Source organism: Montipora foliosa, chromosome 5 (genome assembly GCF_036669935.1).
Source record: "Montipora foliosa isolate CH-2021 chromosome 5, ASM3666993v2, whole genome shotgun sequence".
Lineage (NCBI taxonomy): Eukaryota > Metazoa > Cnidaria > Anthozoa > Scleractinia > Acroporidae > Montipora > Montipora foliosa.
The window spans coordinates 27,974,419-27,994,418 of NC_090873.1; the positions used below are offsets into that span (position 1 = coordinate 27,974,419).

General features: G+C 38.9%; 2 protein-coding genes across 6 annotated transcripts in view; both read right to left on the reverse strand.

Annotated features, from left to right (window-relative positions):
* Positions 1–20,000, reverse strand: part of LOC138003864 (tetratricopeptide repeat protein 28-like) — a 67,305-nt gene that overhangs the window by 42,358 nt on the left and 4,947 nt on the right. Inside the window, exons 3-4 of one of the 5 annotated variants that reach the window (XM_068850138.1) lie at positions 13,684–13,732; positions 12,955–13,002 (exon numbers count right to left, since the gene is read on the reverse strand). The exons of 1 other annotated variant lie outside the window; for it this stretch is intronic. The gene's annotated coding sequence lies outside the window, so the exon portion shown is untranslated. Of the gene's footprint in view, positions 1–12,700; positions 12,746–12,954; positions 13,003–13,524; positions 13,592–13,683; positions 13,733–20,000 lie in introns of those variants that run through there. 3 more of the 5 variants (XM_068850141.1, XM_068850140.1, XM_068850142.1) reach the window with 3 other exon arrangements.
* Positions 16,329–17,252, reverse strand: LOC138002540 (uncharacterized). The gene has a single exon (XM_068848570.1). It carries the CDS (start codon positions 17,250–17,252, stop codon positions 16,329–16,331), a length of 924 nt encoding a protein of 307 aa, XP_068704671.1.

Sequence of the window (20,000 nt, forward strand, 5' to 3'; positions counted from 1 at the left end):
AACACTGAAACCAAATGGAAAATTCTTTTGTAACTTATGGGTTCAACAAAGACAGAGAACGAATCGAACACCTTAAGTGGATCTGTGATCAACTCTGCACAGTATTCAGGTAAAGAAAATAATTGGAAATGTGACAGCCAAGAAGTATTTGAAAGAAAGCTTGTCGTCTATTTTGTGCTTCATTATTCAAGGAAAAGGTTCTTCATGGAAACAGTTTGATCCTGAAATTTAGTTTGTTGCAATATTGCGCATATTTGTCACGATTGAGTTTCTTCTCTTCACGCACGTAATTGCTTCAAAAAATTGTTCACTGGAAAAGGTGGCCTTTATGAATTCATCATGTTTTATGACATGCGAGCTTAACTGGATAGTTTTTATGTTATTCAAGGAAACGTTTCTTCAGGAAATCTGAAGTACATGGTAATTTGACACGATTGAGTTTCTTGTCTTCACGCACGGAATGAAATAGGAAGAGGTTTTCGCCTCTAAGAGCAAATATGTTGTTTGTTTAAATAGATATTTCGCTGGAAAAGGATTCTGCCTTTGTGAATTATAATATCATGTTGTGTATTGAATTTTCGAGCTTAAGGTTGAAATGTGATATGGGAGAATTTCTTTAGTATTGCTCTGTAAGCAGGAAGGGTTCACAGGCCTGTTAGAAGCATGCTTGAGTTTCAACAAAATGAGCCCCAAAATCAGTGAAAAATTGTGACGCCGATGAATAATAAAGTAGCTGCTATTTCCAAAATGATGGAATTATCTTGTGATAAATAACGTCGTACGCATCTTGGAGAGTAAATTTTGACTTTGCATAAACAAATGATCATTACCTCAAGAGTTGGGCGATTGTGATCTTTGTTTTGACTTCGCTCATTTTATTGTAAAACTTTATAACACTTGACAGAAAAAGAAACTTACAAAAACCCGGTATCTTGCCATCATTTGACACAGATGCTTCACTGTTTGGCGAGTAAACATGCCGCGGTAACTTAATCACGGCGCCCGCTGAATTCCGGCCATGTCACTTTCGATTTTGCGATTTATTTGAACGTAGCAAAAATCTCCCAAAATGTTTGTCGCTGATCGTAACTTTTTATATTCTATATTCACGGTTCAAAATTAATGTTGTTTTCATGTCGTAAATATTTTATTCTCGATCGACCGTCCCGGAAAATTCCTTCTGCTCTCTTTTATTTCTTTCAGAGACTGGAATGCTGTAGTTCAATACCACACAATTCAGTGCCTTTTGATTTTCTGTAACACGTACCAAAGGCAACCCAGTGTATGCTTCACGGAAGCATCTCGTATGAAGTATGGATTTGAAAATAGCAAGAGCTTCAAATTACATATTGCACAATAATCCCACAATAGTACATTGAAACTAGTAATTGTGAAATAATGGAAACAAACGGATCATTTGGAATCAAATGCAATTAAAAGGATACAAAGCGTTAGACGAAAATACAGCAATTACTCATTGGAAAACAGCAAACATATTCAAGGCGCAAATCACATGTTGTGCCTGACTAAAGGTCAACATACAAAAAGTAGACCCTCCGTGAGGGTACACTGGGTTGCCTGTGGTACGTGCACCGTTCCAGACAATTTTTTCAAGTTGGGGGGTCATTAACACCATTTAAGGGGTCACCCAGAAGCCATACCAGCAGAGGCCCTTTGGCGCACAGGTTCTCACACGTTCGTACGACGAAAAAAATCTGTCCTTGCGTAATATGTAGCTCTAACAGTGCACGATATTTTTTTGGTATTGTCTATCATTGTAGTGCCATGGTAGAAGCCTTGGGTAAATAACCTCAGAAGACATGTGGTTACTAGCAAAGTACTGAACCCAGAAAGATTTAAGAAAGTAAATGGGAAGTGAGAAACATTGGCTTCTGGGCTGACATGTTGATAAACTTCTTTTCACCACAAGTTTAAAACTCTTTTCCCTAGTCCTCACCAAAAATGACTCCCTCAGGAGTCGATATTGTAGGATTCGTAGAACGCCGTCATTTTCTTCGATCGCGCTGAAATTTGGCGTGTTTACTGGGGAGATATAGCCCCAGTTTCCCTGAAAATCTCGGCTTTCTAGCTTTCATGACGCCTACATGACGGCCATTCTAATTCAGGTCCCTTTGAGCCGATGCGATGACCAAATTTTCAATCGATCGCGGAGCTCTCGCGAAGCGGTTTTTCTAAAGTTTTTCAGCCAAAAAATTACACTACATGCTTCGGAATAGATAAAGAAATGGATTTGTGGTTCATTGGATGGGATTTCAAGCGTTAAAATCGCTGAAAAGGTAAGATTAATTATTTAGCGATACAATTGCATGTCTGGAGCACATGGTCCTTTGATCTCACAGAATTGTGTTTTCCCTCAAAATATTCGCTTGTTTTCGCTTTCGCTCGCACATATTTACCTTTATTACATGTCCCGTGAATAGTTTTATCCTCTGGGATGAATTTTCCGTCGAAAAATCGGTTATTTGGGTGGTTTTTGGCAAACAGATGTTAATTATTCGTAATGCGATCCATTCCGTTGCCGTTAGCAACGGGTCGCAAATTTGACATTTGTCATCACCTATCACATTACTAATTATCGCTAATCCGATTATTTCAAAAAATCCAAAAATATTCGTGCCTCATCAGTTTTCGGTCAAATTTATGTCCTAGAAAGTAGATAAATTGAAGAAAATTTTATTTTCCAGCCAAAAATTCGTAATCAACGCTAAAATGACCAAATTTTCCCTGGAAAACTATTTTTTGTATTATTTTTCTTGATATTTTTCGTTCAAATTTCGCTTTTATAAAAGGTTTCAGTTGTCTGTAAATAAGTTATATGCTGTTGGAAAGCTTATTTTCTTAGCTTTAAAATGATGTATTTTTTTCCCCCTAACTTTAAATATTTTTTGAGAAAAATAACATTTTTTGGCGATAGCAGATTTACCGCGGCTTTCTCGCGGTTGGAAAGTTAGGGAAAAGAGTAAATAGCGTGCCCCCTAAGCATCTGACAGCTTTGTAATACTAAAGTGTACTAAAGTTAACCCTCTCCGGCGGGATTAGTGTCTGGATGGGTGACCAAAAACATATACGCCTTCGTAAAACAGAAGCATTGGACCGAAAATACTATTAACGCTAACAAATGCGAACTTAGCAAGGTACAGATTTTGTTAGCTTGCTTTATGCAAAAACAAATATTGATGCAAAAGTAAATAAATATTGATACACAGTTTTAGAAAGAGCAGAAGGAAGTTTCCAGGACGGTCGCTCGAGAATAACATATTTACGACATGAAAACAACATTAATTTTGAACCGTGATTATAGAATATAAACAGTTACGATCAGCGACAAACATTTTGGGAGGTTTTGCTACGTTCAATTTTGTTATTGTACGTTTTGGCTGCACAAATAAATCGCAAAATCGAAAGTGACATCTCCGGAATTCAGCGGGCGCCGTGATTACTAGTAAGTTACCGCGGCATGTTTACTTGCCAAACAGTGAAGCATCTGTGTCAAATGATGGCAAGATACCGGGTTTTCGTAAGTTTCTTTTTCGTTCAAGTGTTATAAAGTTTGACAATAAATGAACGAATTGAAAACAAAGATCACAATCGCCCACCATTGTTTCTGCAAAGTCAAAAATTTACTCTCCAAGACGAGGTTATTTATCACCAGGTAATTCCATCACTTTGCAAATAGCAGCTACTTTATTATTCACCGGCGTCACAATTTTTTGCTGATTTTGGGGCTCATTTTGTTGAAACTCAAGCACGCTTCCAACAGACCTGTTTATTTTCATGAAACCTTTCCTGCCTACAGAGTTACGCTAAAAACATCCTCCCGTATCACGTTTCAAGCTTAAGCTCGAAAATTCAATACACAACATGATATTATAATTCACAAAGGCAGAAAATATCACAGAATCCTTCTCCAGCGAAACATTTTATTGCAACAAACAACATAAGATGCACTAAAACGCCATTCGCGTTGCAATGACTTTCCATTGCTGGTTAACGAGAATAACAAACTCACGAGGCAGAATGTATATTTATATTTAATTAAGTTAGCACAACACAAAAACGCTAACCTCATTTTGACAGGAAAATCCTTTACTATTGCCATAAAAACTATCCAGTTAAGCTCGCATATTATATAACATGATGAATTCATAAAGGCCACCTTTTCCAGCGAACAATTTTTTGAAACAAACAACATATTTGCTCTTAGAGGCGAAAACCTCTTCCTATTTCATTGCGTGCTTGAAGACAAGAAACTCAATCGTGTCAAATTACCATGTACTTCAGGTTCAAGCCCTTTCCTGAAGAACATTTTCCTTGAATAACAAGAAAATGCGTTACTATTGCCATAAAAACTATCCAGCACACATATCATAAAACATGATGAATTCTTTAAGGCCACCTTTTCCAGCGAACAATTATTTGAAACAAACAACATATTTGCTATTATTGCGTGCGTGAAGAGAAAAAACTCAATCGTGTCAAATATGCGCAATATTACAACAAACTAAAATTTCAGGATCAAACCGTTTCCATGAAGAACCTTTTCCTTGAATAATGAAGCACAAAATAGTCGACAAGCTTTCTTTCAAATAATTCTTGGCTGTCACATTTCCAATTTTTTTTACCTGAAGACTGTGCAGAGTTGATCACAGATCCACTTAAGGTGTTCGATTCGTTCTCTGTCTTTGTTGAACCCGTAACTTACCAGAGAATTTTCCATTTGGTTTCAATGTTCTACATAACAGCACACTTGGTAAATATTAGTTTAGAAATGCAGCTCACTTTGATTTCTGCTCGACGGGCGACAGATTGTTGTCGAAGTCCATTACTCGTCGCTTTTGAGAATCCAGATGTTGGTTTTCACCGCCTGCGTAGTTTATCCAACTGACTTTCCATTATTGAGCTCCATAAGGGTATATTTTGTTTAAGGATCCACTAAAACGCCATTCGCGTTACATGACTTTCGACGCCATTGCAGGCTAAGTTAATGATTCTACTGTGTCCACCAGAGAAATCTACGCAGTTCCACTACCCTCTCGATCCTGAGAAAATACGCGCAGAAGGCTCTATGCACAAAGATACCACTTACCAGGGGAGTGACAGGCAAGACTTTTACCGACACGGAAGAAAAAAAATAATAACACCGAACAAATGCAATCCATTTTTTAACTGGGATTGCCATACAGCAACCCAGTAATAAACCTAGACAATAGCAAATAAAATTTTGCAATCACTGCTGAGAACTAAAATCAAGAACAGAAAGCTATATGTAGTAACTAAACTAAAGGCTAGGGATAATGAAGAAATAGGAAAATGCTGATAACATACCAAATGTTATTGATAACTAGACCCTCCGTGAGGGTACACTGGGTTGCCTGTGCTACGTGCAGCGTTCCAGGCAATTTTTTGCAAATTGGGGTTTGTAGCCGATATAACGCGCGCTCTGATTGGCTAATTGTGACTAGCCCACGGGCCGATTACGGGCTTGCAAAAACAAAGCAAAGAGTAATAAAAAAAACCATATAATAAACTACTTACTAACCGAGCTAGCTCGAGCCGTACTGGGGAATATTGGCCCTGGGTCGTTTTTGTACGGACCTCGCTGCGCTCGGTCCGTACTACCACGACCTCGGGCCAATAATTCCCTGGCAGTACGGCCCTCACGCTCGGTTAGTAAGAAGTTATTAAGGGGTCACCCAGAAGTCATACCAGCAGAGGTTCTTTGGCTCACAGGTCCTCACACGTTCGTACGACGAAACAGATCCTTGTCTGAGGTTAAAAACCTGGCTGCCGGCCTAACTCTTTTTCCTACTTTCCCAACCGCGAGAAAACCGCGGTAAATCAGCCATCGCCAAAAAATGTTTGTTTTTCTCCAAAAAAATTTAAAGTTAGGGGGAAAAAAATACATCATTTTAAAGCTAAGAAAATAAGCTTTCCAACAGCATATAACTTATTTACAGACAACTGAAACATTTTATAAAAGCGAAAGTTGAACGAAAAAATTTAAGAAAAATAACAGTAAAATATGTTTTCCAGGCAAAATTTGGTCATTTTAGCGTTGATTACGAAATTTTGGATGCAAAACTAAAATTTTGGGCAATTTATCTGCTTTCTTGGACATAAATTCGACCGAAAACTGATGAGGCACGAGTATTTTTAGATTTTTAGGAATAATAGATAACGTGGATTCAATGCGTAATGTGATAATGCGATAAAAGTGTCAAATTTGCGACCCATTGCTAACGGCAACGGAAGCGATCGCATTACGAATTAATAATTAACCTCTGTTGCCAAAAACCACCTAAATAACCGGTCAGTGTAAAACGCAGACTGCAGACCAGGGATAAAATACAGACAGAGGGTAAAATCCAGACTACAGACTGCAGACTGTGCGTTAATAAAATAATAATGAAAAAAGAGTTATTACAGTGTTAGTAGCCGTTTGTACTTTCACACTGAAACCCCAACACAGCTCCCATCGCTTTGGTTGCCCCACCGCATGTTTTAAATCCGGATTTTCATCGAACTCTGTAAGAATTGAAGCTGTTTGAATCCTTGTTGTTGTTGGAAAAAGGATAGTTTCGTCAAGTGAGTTGCTTTTAGGCAAAGAAGTCACCACCCCGTAATTCAACTGTCCATTTTGCTGCACTGAACAAAGTAATCGAATAATTACCCAATAACTCAATTTATTTTGACACGGATGGCTACAATACCAATTAACAAAGACAGAGATAACGTGGATTTTGCAACCATTTAACGTTTCAATTCAGTCGGCTTAAGCCAGTATCACTGAGGTGTAAAAATTTCTTATTAGGATCCTTTCATTCGCTTTCGTGTACGTTATGTTTATCCTTTAGTTCACAAGTTCGTTTGTTTTGCATCTGGAAGATGTAAGTTTCAATTATAACCTTTCCCTAGGGGTTATCACGCATAGCTTAACCAATGAAATCCCCGCGTCCTAATTGCTCGGAATACATGAAATTCTTTGTGCATTTCGTTGCACCGAAAAAAGACAACCGAGATTATTCAGGTATCCGAAGTAATAATTGTTGGTTTTTCGATCGATTTCACTCCATGTACTGGTGTGACAAATAATTTGGAACATTGCAATGCATCTGGAAGCGCAAAAACAAAGCACAGATGATTTCAACGCGTACGATCGCATCCCCAAAAGGTGCAGCGACCTGCAGTCATGATAATGTGAGTTGTTGACAGATGTAAAACAGGATTGTCTTTCAAACAATCTTTATTTTATCCTTATGACTCGTTTTTTTATTATTAATATTTATTTTACCCTCAGTCTGCATTTTACCCCCGGTCTGCAGTCTGCAGTCTGCGTTTTACACTGACCGCCCAAATAACCGATTTTTCGACGGAAAATTCATCCCAGAGGATAAAACTATTCACTTGACATCTAATAAAGGTAAATATGTTCGAGCGAAAGCGAAAACAAGCGAATATTTTGACGGAAAACACAATAATGTGAGATCAAAGGAACATGTGGTGAAGACACGCAATTGCGGCATCGCTTCGACAATAATCTTACCTTTTCAGCGATTTTAACGCTTGAAATTCCATTCAATCCACTTGGTCTAGTCTTTGAATTCACTATTATCGCTGCCCTGCGAATCTTCAGTGTTCTACATAACAGCACACTTGGTAAAAGACGGCTCGACGAGCGACAGATTGTTGTCGATATTGTCGCCTGTCTTGTTCAGTATCCAATTAATTTGCCATTATTGAGCTTCATAAGGGTATATTTTGTTCAAAGATCTACTAAAACGCCATTCGCGCTACATGACTTTCGACGCCATTGCCGGTTAAGTTAATCGTTATAATGTGTCCACCAGAGAAATCTACGCATTTCCCACTACCCTCTCGATCCTAAGAAAATACGCGCAGCAGGGCTCTATGCACAAAAACACCACTTAGCAGGGGAGTGACAGGCAAGACTTTTACCGACATGGAAAAAAATAAAATAAATAAAACGGAGAAATCTACCCATTTTCCGACTGGAATTGCCATAGGGCAACCCAGTAACTACACATCTGAGAAGCTTTGGAAAATGACTTGTCTTGAAGACTGACACTCTTCAGATAAATTAACTGAACCAACTGAACTTACTGAGTAGCCAATTTATAATGGATTTCAGGAAAATAGAAAAATAACTAAAAACCAAATAAGGCTAGGGGGTAAATCTACTACCCACTAATACAGGATTTACCTATGGGAAGAAGGAGTTTACCAATCCTACACAACAGGTATAGCTCCAGTGATTACGTCAACAATGTCCACAAACTGATGTTAAAGTTTATTAACACCGTGAGAACTGAAAAAAGGTTCGCACAAAATTACAAAGTCGTATCGTAACTAGACCCTCCGTGAGGGTACACTGGGTTGCCTGTGGTACGTGCACCGTTCCAAACAATTTTTTTCTAGGTCATTAAGAAGTCATACCAGAAGAGGCCCTTTGGCTCACAGGTCCTCACACGTTCGTACGACGAAACAGATCTGTCCTTGCGTAATATGTAGCTCTAACAGTGCACGATATTGTTTTGGTATTGTCTATCATTGTAGTGCCATGGTAGAAGTCTTGGGTAAATAGTCTGAGAAGACATGTGGTTACTAGCAAAGTACTGAACCCAGAAAGATTGAAGAAAATAAATGGGAAGTGAGAAACACTGGCTTCTGGGCTGACATGTTGATAAACCCTTTTTTGACCACGAGTTTAAGCGTGCCCTCTAAGCATCTGACAGCTTTGTAATACCGAAGTTCACTGAAGTTATCCCTGTTCGGCGGGGTTAGTGTTTGGATGGGAGACCAAAATAATATACCCCTCTTAAAACAGAAGCATCGGACCGAAAATACTATTAACGCTAACAAATGCGAACTCAGCAAGGTACAGATTTTGTTAGCTTGCTTTATGCAAAAACAAATATTGATGCAAAAGTAAATAAATATTGATACACAGTTTTCAGAAAGAGCAGAAGGAAGTTTCCAGGACGATCGCTCGAGAATAACATATTTCCGACATGAAAACAACATTTATTTTGAACCGTGAATATAGAATATAAAAAGTTACGATCAGCGACAAACATTTTGAAAGATTTTTGCAACGTTCAATTTTGTTATTGTACGTTTTGGCTGCACAAATAAATCGCAAAATCGAAAGTGACATCGCCGGAATTCAGCGGGCGCCCGTGATGAAGTTACCGCGGCATGTTTACTCGCCAAACAGTGAGGTATCTGTGTCAAATGATGGCAAGATACCGGGTTTTTGTAAGTTTCTTTTTCTGTCAAGTCTTATAAAGTTTGACAATGAAATGAGCGAAGTCAAAACAAAGATCACAATCGCCCAAGTCTTGTTTATGCAAAATCAAAATTTACTCTCCAAGACGCGCACGACGTTATTTATCACCAGGTAATTCCATCATTTTGGAAATAGCAGCTACTTTATTATTCAACTGCGTCACAATTCTTCACTGATTTTGGGGCTCATTTTCTTGAAACTCAAGCACGCTTCCAACAGGCCTGTGAACCCTTCCAGCTTACAAAGCAATACTAAAAAACTTCTCCCATATCACATTTCAACCTTAAGCTCGAAAATTCAATACACAACATGATATTATAATTCACAAAGGTAGAAAATACCACAGAATCCTTTTCCAGCGAAAAATTTATTGAAACAAACAACATATTTGCTCTTAGAGGCGAGAACCTCTTCCTATTTCATTGCGTGCGTGAAGGCAAGAAACTCAATCGTGTCAAATTACCATGTACTTCAGGTAAATACAGCTCACTTTGATTTCGGCTCGACGGGCGATAGATTGTTGTCGAAGTCCATTATTCGTCGCTTTTAAGATTCCACCGCCTGTATATCCAATTGACCTGCCATTCATGAGCTTCATAAGGGTATATTTTGTTCAAAGATCCACTAAAACGCCATTGGCGTTACATGACTTTCGACGCCATTGCCGGTTAAGTAATCGTTCTACTGTGTCCACCAGAGAAATCTACGCATTTCCCACTACCCTCTCGATCCTAAGAAAATACGCGCAGAAGGCTCTATGCACAAAGCCACCACTTAGCAGGGGAGTGACAGGCAAGACTTTTACCGACACGGAAAAAAATAAACGAGATGCTTCTGTGAAGCATACACTGGGTTGCCTATGGTACGTGCTACAGAAAATCAGAAGGCACTGAATTGTGTGGTATTGAAATACAGCATTCCAGTCTCTGAAGAACAACAAATAAAAGAGAAGCGAGAAACATTGGCTTCTGGGCTGACATGATGACGATTTTCAAGTTCCCTCACAACTTCTTTGCACCACAAGTGTGCCCTCTGAGCATCTGACAGATTTATATTACTAAACTTCACTGAAGTCAAGTCCTGTTTCGCGGGGTTAGTGTTAGGATGGGAGACCAAAACAATAAACCCCTCATAAAAAACAGTATGATCTGACCGAAAATACTATTAACGCTAACAAATGCGAACTCAGCAAGGTACAGATTCTGTTAGCTTGCTTTATGCAAAACAAATATTGATGAAAAAGCAAATAACTATTGATACACAGTTTTCAGAAAGAGCAGAAGGAAGTTTCCCGGACGGTCGATCGAGAATAAAATATTTACGACATGAAAACAACATTAATTTTGAACCGTGAATATAGAATATAAAAAGTTACGATCAGCGACAAACATTTTGGGAGATTTTTGCTACGTTCAAGTAAATTGCAAAATCGAAAGTGACATGGCCGGAATTCAGCGGGCGCCGTGATTAAGTTACCGCGGCATGTTTACTCGCCAAACAGTGAAGCATCTGTGTCAAATGATGGCAAGATACCGGGTTTTTGTAAGTTTCTTTTTCTGTCAAGTCTTATAAAGTTTGACAATGAAATGAGCGAAGTCAAAACAAAGATCACAATCGCCCAACTCTTATTTATGCAAAGTCAAAATTTACTCTCCAAGACGCGTACGACGTTATTTATCACCAGGTAATTCCATCATTTTGGAAATAGCAGCTATTTTATTATTCATCTGCGTCACAAGTTTTCACTGATTTTGGGGCTCATTTTGTTGAAACTCAAGCACGCTTCCAACAGGCCTGTGAACCCTTCCTGCTTACAGAGCAATACTAAAAAACTTCTCCCATATCACATTTCAACCTTCAGCTCGAAAATTCAATACACAACATGATATTATAATTCACAAAGGCAGAAAATACCACAGAATCCTTTTCCAGCGAAAATTTTATTGAAACAAACAACATATTTGCTCTTAGAGGCGAGAACCTCTTCCTATTTCATTGCGTGCGTGAAGACAAGAAACTCAATTGTGTCAAATTACCATGTACTTCAGGTAAATACTGCTCACTTTGATTTCGTCTCGACGGGCGATAGATTGTTGTCGAAGTCCAGTACTCGTCGCTTTTGAGATTCATGCCTAGTTTATCCAACTGAATTTCCATTATTGAGCTCCATAAGGGTATATTTTGTTTAAGGATCCACTAAAACGCCATTCGCGTTGCATGACTTTCGACGCCATTGCAGGCTAAGTTAATGATTCTACTGTGTCCACCAGAGAAATCTACGCAGTTCCACTACCCTCTCGTACCTTAAAAAAATACGCGCAGAAGGCTCTATACACAAAGACACCACTTACCAGGGGAGTGACAGGCAAGACTTTTACCGACACGGAAAAAAAAAAAAAGAAAAAAAAGAAAACAAACAAACGCAGACCTCGACTGGGTTTGCCCATAGGCAACCCAGTAATAACAAAAAAACCCACGAAATTAAACACAGATTCCGACTGGGTTTGCCATAGGCAACCCAGTAACGAGGTAAGAACTTACAAGTGAAATTACAATACGGACAAATTAATGTTTGGTTACGTAGACAAGTTAAAACTACATCTTCTGACAGAGAAAAAGAAACTTAATAGAAACGTTACACACGATTACAGAAAAGTTAACGATAAAGCGGCACGGCTAAAGAATCGTGTAATCTAAAACTAGTTATGCAGAGGCAAAATAGTTACCTTGGTGCTGCCCTTGAAGTCATTGAAACAATGTTAAACACTTGAAGAAAAACTTGTTGAAAACTTGAAGCTGGAAACTTGAAGAAACTTGAGAAAACTTGAAGCTCAAAACACTTAAACTTCGGCGTTGACTTGCTTCGCTTATGTCAACAAAAAGCAACGTAAGTTACTTGCTTGCGAAGAAATGTCGTGATTACTGTCGCGTGAAAGAGCTCCATCATATCTGCTAATATGGCATAGTTATAGCTCGCGCATCCTGCCAAAGGCTCTTTACGCTCCCTTGTCGGACGTTGGGGCAAGATGATGGAAAGACTCGACAGGTAACTTAAATACCGGCTTAATATTCTAAAACGTAAAACCGCAAGCAAAAAGGCTTCCTATGATAAATCACTTACTGGTCGTTACAACAGGAATTAGGTAAGAGAAATGTGGGGGATAACACAACTACACAAGCAAAGATATGAGGAAATTGAGTAATTGTGGGCAAACAAGCAAATAATAGTAATTAGGATAATAAAAAGAAGTTGAAAATAATTGGAATAAAAATAAACACAAAATGAACACAAGTGACCTAGTCACAGTTCAATCAACCGACAGACAAATAACTTATTACAGGTACACCCAGCAAGCTAATATCACTTAACACCTTGCAATGTTCCTTTTTAAAACCTTTTGAGCAGGAATAGTGAACCTGGCTGCAAAAAATATTTAAGGGATAAATAATACTGGTGGATCATTTGCGTCATTCGCAACTAATCATGAGTGACCGTGAGCACTTCAGAAAATAAACTGAAATAAGGAATTCTGACAAAAAGTGACGCAAAATTCATCAGAACTGGTTTATCACAAATAAATTACTTGTTCGTGTTATTACGAAATGAGTAACAGTGAGCAACTTACCAAAACGGATGCTAATCAATGCGAGGTCCTCGACGACAAGAAATGACTCTGCAAAATTTGATGATTTAATGTGGTTATCCATGCATTATCGAATCTTGTAGGAAAACTTTTAACTTTCGATTCATAACAAAATTCCCTTATGCCTAGTATGCATTAAAAATGTAGAACTGGAGCGGAAAGCTGAAAAGTTCTCAAGAGAACTAACAAATGGAGCAGCAAGGAGAAGTCATTTCCGTGATACTCGAGCAAACTGCGCAACTGATCAGTGAAGCAGTTCTCGAGGTGAGATGAATGTTCCATTGCTCCGAAAAACTCAAGTAATGGTTTCGTTCGGCGAGGTTCAAAGTTGTAATGAGAACGGGTACATTATACGAGGCTCAGGTCTTGCTTAGCTTTAATAAGACTTTAAAGCGAGTAGATATTAAGGGTTTGTTATGGCTAAAACTGATTGAATGCATTCTTCATCGTCATTTGCTTTGTGACACCCTCAATTTTGAATCTAAGCGGCTTCAAAAACTAAAAACCCTCTCTGTTCAGGAACAATTCAAGATACATCATTTACTTACTTACTTTCTCGATGTGCAAGAAAAGAATGGAGGGCAGTACAAACATTGTAGTTCGATCACACAAGAAACAAATAATTTTGCACCGTGACCCCTCAAGCTAATATTACCTTGCAACGACAGACAAATATCTGATTACACCCAGCAAGCTAATATTACCAAATACCTTGCAATGTTCCTCTTTAAAACCTTGTGAGCAGGAATAATGAATCCGGCTGAACAAAAAATTAAGGGATAAATACGGTCAGTACAAAACGCAGACTGCAGACTGCAGACTGCAGACTGCAGACCGGGTACAAAATGCAGACTAGGTACAAAATGCAGACTGCAGACTGCAGACCGGGTACAAAATGCAGACCAAGTCTAAATAAATAAATACGTGATGGAATGTCATCTTATATGTCGAGGGGGTCGGGGGGCCGTGGTTTACATTGACTGGTGCATAACGAACACTAAGAAAAACTAAGACCTAAGACCTAAGACCCGGAAAACTAAGACTCGGAAACCTAAGACCCGGAAAACTAAGACCCGGAAAACTAAGACCCTTTTCATTTTAGTTCTCAAAGCAATCCCTGGGCCGTTTAAAAAGGCGCAAAAATATAATAAATAATGAGAAGGAAATCGGGAATAAATCACGCGCAAAGCAGCAAATGAGCCATAGAAAAGAAAGGCACCAAAAAAACCCTGTATTCTTGAAAGAAATATTATGTATATCCAAAAAATTTAGTTCGATGTTGAGACGACAATAAGGCTTTATAATGACAGCGTTGGGAGAAAATCTAGCGGCGCTTGCTTGATTCACGCCACAACCCATTCTCGTTCCCAGAGCTGCGATCCTTTTGGCCAGCGCCTCGGATTGAGAGCTCTGGCAGGTTCCAATCCGTTCTCGCCACTAGGGAGTTTACGAAGCAGAACGCGATGCAGCCTAAAACGTCACCGGAAGTAATTTGTTCACAAAGTGCGTCACTGCGCATGCTTGGCGCTAAACGACAACGCGTCTTCTTCACGTTCAGAGCACGAGGTTTGCACTTGCAGCGTTTCGAGAAAACGTGAGTAGTTTCTCCGCAATTTGACCTAGAATTCAATTTACTTTTTCTTCTTTACAAGCAAAGCTGTTTTCCTAAGTCCGTAAAAATGTCATTTGTTGTAAAAAAATACCAAAAAAACATTTTAATTTGCCTACTGTAAATCAATTGTTTACCGTGCTATGATGAATGGACAACACGCAGACCCGCCGAGTTCGATACAAAAGTCGAGAACTGGCAGGTAAGTCTAATTTTTGTTTATTAGAAGATTCAATTTCCCGTCCTGCTTAACTATAAGATTAAAGTGAGTTTAAAGTTTATCTTCGTTGAAAACAAAGTAAAACAGATTTCTTTTTTTTTTCAAGCAGTAATGTGATGTACTGGACAAGCGAGCACGATATCCTGTTATGCAGGAGGGTGTTTCCGACAATCCGTACAAAACAAGAAAGGGTTCGTCGCAAAGAAGCGAAATTTGGGATAGAATAGCCAACACTTTGAATACCTGTCCCAAGCCTGTCTTTGTTGTGGACAAAAGGTCCGTGAGGGATCATGTGGGTATTTTAATTAAACGAATCAAAAAGAAATTGAGAGCTGAGGAAAGGAGCTCGGGCATCGCGCCGCCCGAGCCCACAGAACTTGAAAACTTGGTGGAAGAAATTTTAGCGCTCGAAGAAACAGCTGATGCAGAAATGAAAGAGGACGACGAAAGTGTGAAAGGAAAGGCTTAGAAATAGAGGGCAAAGGCCACAGATATGAGACTTAAAGCACTCGAGAAAGTGTCGGAGACAATGAAGAGACATTCCGATGAAAATGATCAGCAAATAGTAAAGAAAAGAGAACGGAGAAGTGGCAGCGAGACCATGTTATTCCTGTCCAAAAAAGCGGAAAAAGACCAGGAACTTAAACTTGAGGAACTTCAACTGAAAAAAGAGCAACACGATTTGGATCAAAAACGTCTACAGGCGAGCATTGACCAGCAACGTCAGTTTCAACAACAACAAAGTGAAATGATGCGGCTGATGCCAGAGCAACAACAACAGCAGCAGCAGCAACTCTTAGCATCACAACAACTGATGTTGAGACAGCAACAAGATCAAACTAAAGCACTGATGAGTTTGTTGGACAAACTTGTGAATAAATAGCCACCTAATTTACTTTAAATTCACAAGTAATGCTGGTAGAACTGTCGTTTGATTTTTAACTGGGCAATTGCAAGCCAGTTTTTATATTTTATTAAATTTTGTGCTTGTTTTGATAAGTGTCACGACAAACGTTTTCTGTCAGCGATCAGTGGTTGTATTTCAACAGTGGCACCGCATTTTTCTTGTGCCGAGGAGCCCGCCTTTCCTTATTTCCTTTAATAATTGTTATCTCATTGGATGACAGACTCGTTGCCTTAAAATTCCCTTTTATATTTGACATATTCGAAATATTTTCTGGCTAGAAGAGTTGAACAAATTGGTGAAAATTTTTATTCTAGATCTGTTGCATAAACTACATAAAAATTCTGTATTTTCAGTCTGCTATAAAAGCAACTAGTAATACTTCATTTATTTGAAAACATATTTTAAAAAAATCCCTAGGGAATCTAGGGGAGGGAGTATGTAGAGGGGCTGATGAGGCAAACCTTTTTCCAAGAATAATTGTGGGCCAAATATTAAGGTCACATTTCTAAAATGAAAATCTCTCTTGCAAAATAGAATTACGAACAAGTAAGTAGCCGAACACTGATATATATAAAGGTCATGAATTTGGGTCTCTCTGTATTGCATTCGTCTTCAGAAACCTAATTAAAATAGTCCTGGATTTGGGGTGGATCTATTCCAAAAAACTTCGAAGTACTTGATTGATAAAGACAACTGTGAGCGTTTCTTAAGAGCGCACACACAATGTACATTTTGCCAACAGGACTTAAGCCGATTTTTAAGTTTTTCTTGAAATCTAGGAATGCAAAGTAGTTCACGATGTCCCCAAATAGCCATTCTACCGAAACTCTGACTTGGCTCATGGCCTTGTTGAACAGTTCTTCTGCTGGTGTCAAATTAGCGCCTTTGAAGGGCCCTTGTAAATGAACTCGCAAAGGGTAAGCAGGGTCGCCATAAACGCATAAGGGTGTCCCATCCGGTGCAAACGAGTACTGCGATAATTCTTGCAGAAGTCCTGAGTCAACTAGCATACCACTATCGTGTCTCCTGCCCTCGACTGGACCAAACAGACTTGCGATAAGCCCATTTGGTGCAACTACCGACTGAAACTTTATCCCATGCACCCTCTTATGTCCGTTATAGAGAATTCTCTGGTTTTGATCTGGCTTACATAGGGGTCTCACTGTTCCATCTATGAAACCCCAACAATTTTCGAGTGGAGCTCCCTTATCATGTATAGTGGCAGCAAAATGACGGAGACGGTCCCTGGAAAGCCATGGCTGACATAACTGTGTGAGTAGGTGGCTATATTCATTGAATACATAGTCCATCAAACGGTTTGTAATCATGCAAAGTTGTGGAATAGGTCTCCCGAATCGAGGTACCATATCTGCAAACCGACACGGGTAGGCAAAACGCTTCAACAACGCACTTAAAGCCTCCCTTCCGTCCACAAGAACGCCATTGGGGCATTTCATTATGTCTGGAATATCAAGAACTTCTCCAAGTAAATAAATATCGTTCTTAAAAAAGCGAAACTCAGCCTTACACTCATCATCTGTCATAGAATCAAGATCGAAACGACCATACTTCCAGTAAGGAAATTCGAGATTTCCAGAGGAACAGGGCGAACTCTGTATCATCAATGCTTCCATCTTGATATGCAAACAATAAAGCTTCCCTTGCCTCTCTGAATGTTGCCATTGTATGAAGTATAGCTGATACCAGCCATAAAACGAAAGTGTGTTTGGCAGAGTTTGAAGGATTTGCGCTGCTCTGTCTCTGGGCTGTCGTCCCGTTCGCATCCGTAACTTTGTTTTTCCCGCTTTCGTGACGGCGTTCTCGCCCCGGGCCCTTCTCGGTTTCGGTGTTTCAAAACTGCGTCGCGTCCTCGTTCGTAAAGTCCCCACTGATTGGTCAGATGGGAACACAATAAAAATGATAACCGGAAGAAATCGGAAGAGAGTGGCCGAAGGGATTCTATTTTCTGTTTGCCGTACTTGCAACAGATATATTATTAGTAACAACCATCCTTTGGATTTATTTGGTGAAAAGACAATTAGGGAAGGAATCGTACGGGATTGAGAAGAGTTTTCTGGTTTGAAAATAAATTTCTGTCGACGATGGTTTATTACCATCGCGAATATGTAGATCTTGCTACGTTGCGGTCACGACATTTCAGGAGTTTATAAAGACGGTAGTTCATTCGAAAGCTGAGCACGAGTCGGTTATCCGATCTAAAAGAAGGAAGTCTGTGCAGCAGAGCCCGTCCTTCACCAGGTGTGGGACGCGAGAAAAAAAGGAGCAAGGTCAGCTGGTTATATGTTACGCAGGATTTTTGACTAAGCTCGATCGATTCATGTGTTTACAGTGTAATTATTGTTTATGTGTTTAACAACGCAAAGCCTTGACTCCTTTTGAATATGTCCGTGGTGAGGAAGAAAAGATTAAGCCAACAGCTAACCCGGTTATCGCGTACTTTTTTGTTACATTCTCTTATTGCAATAATGAAATTTGTAAGTATATTTTCTTTGTGTAATATTGCATTAAAGTTGGAACTTGATTCCTTCCATGTTTAGTTTGCATTAGTTATAAGATAATCATACAACTAAGCTTGATACAAAAGGCTTCAGTTGAGAGCAACCCCTGATGAAAAGGGACTACAGCCCCTGATGAAAAATGGGGATAAAGGGAGGAGGGGGGGCTATCCAAAAAATGGATACATTTCTGTCAAGTTCAATCTCAAGTGATCTTGACAACCTGCATCTTCTGGATAGTTTCTTATCCAGAGGAGAGCTTGAAGGATTCTCCTGCTGGTACACAGCTACTGAAAAACAACTTTTGGGTTCTCATTTTCAGAGGATTATTATGGCCACAGTAAATTGGGTACCTGTTGGTTAACTTTCACATCACTGTTTTGGGCTAGTATATAATTTATTAAACTGGTAAATTGTAGGGTCAGAAGAGCTTAGCCAATAACCTATTCTTCGAAAGGCTTCAACACTTGGGCTCACGCATGATGGACCCCGTTACATGCTAAATTGTCTCCATGTTACATTGATTGCATACAGTGTCACGGTTAACAGGAAAATTTGGTTTTATCAAATATTTTGATAAAGGTGGAATTACCACCATGAATGATTTGGAAAGCTGACGTTTCGAGTGTTAGCCCTTCGTCAGAGTGAATGTTTAGTCAGCTAAAAAGAGATCAACATAATTCAGACAGTCCCTGTTTGCACCATAAAAAAGAAGCCCCACATGCATTTTGGACTATTTTGCCAGATGCACCCAACAGGCAAAGGCTTGGTTGAATCTGCTTCAATGGCCATTGCTTAATAGAAAACTGCCTTCCGGAGGTGCTTCTCTTGAGATAAAGCAACCGATCAAAAAGTTATATTTTGTTGTGTTATTTAAGCAATAGAGGACGTTGTCTATGTTTACATAGCCTCATCTAAATGCCAAGCGCAGTTGGGAGAATTCTCGACAGTTATGCAAACCCGAAACACAGTCGAGGGTTTGCATAACATACACACCCATATTTCCAACCAGCCAATCAAAATGTGCGTCTGACAACACATAACCAATCAAAATTTGTGTGACGTCACAGCTGTGTTTACATACTCTCATCTAAACACAGCTATTGACCAATATTAATGGGAGTGCGTGTACTATCCTAATTATTTTACAATTTAGAATGTGCAATGATATTCACACGCAAAATACAGTGTGCCTGTTATTGGCAATAATAATAAAATTATGATAACTCTAAGAACAACAAAGTTAGTCATTTATCTTATTACTTTCAATAATTTGCTCAAACCAACAAACTGAAGATGAAGACCATGAATAATAATTTATTTGTGATCAATCATTGTTAAAATTCACATTAAAAATATTAATGGTATGTTGTATCATTTGTTAACTGAATAAAACAGTGAATATATCAAACAACTGTCAACAATGGTGAATAGTGGAGCACAACCTCAGCAGATTTTGAAACATTGTGATGGAAGACATGGTTTTTGGAGATGCAATTAAGGCAGTTACCCTTAAGGATATCAACAACCAGTGAAAGAAGCTGTGCAAAAAGAGTGATATAGTTCCTCAGTTTTGTTAGTGCCATAGTGCCAAGATGTAAGAACAAGGTGTCCAATGATATATATGTTCTAAAAATATGTAAAGACATTAATATTTATGTGAAATTCAGGCAACTTAGATGACTTCATCCTGCATGTAGTTAAAAATTTTGATCAAGATTTGTCCCCCAACATCATTATTTATCATCTGTAGGTTTAAAATACAAAGGAAATTAT

What these genes read in the sequence shown, in the direction of transcription:
- LOC138002540 (XM_068848570.1), bottom strand. Translation starts at nt 17,252, where the DNA reads ATGACAGATGATGAGTGTAAGGCTGAGTTTCGCTTTTTTAAGAACGAT.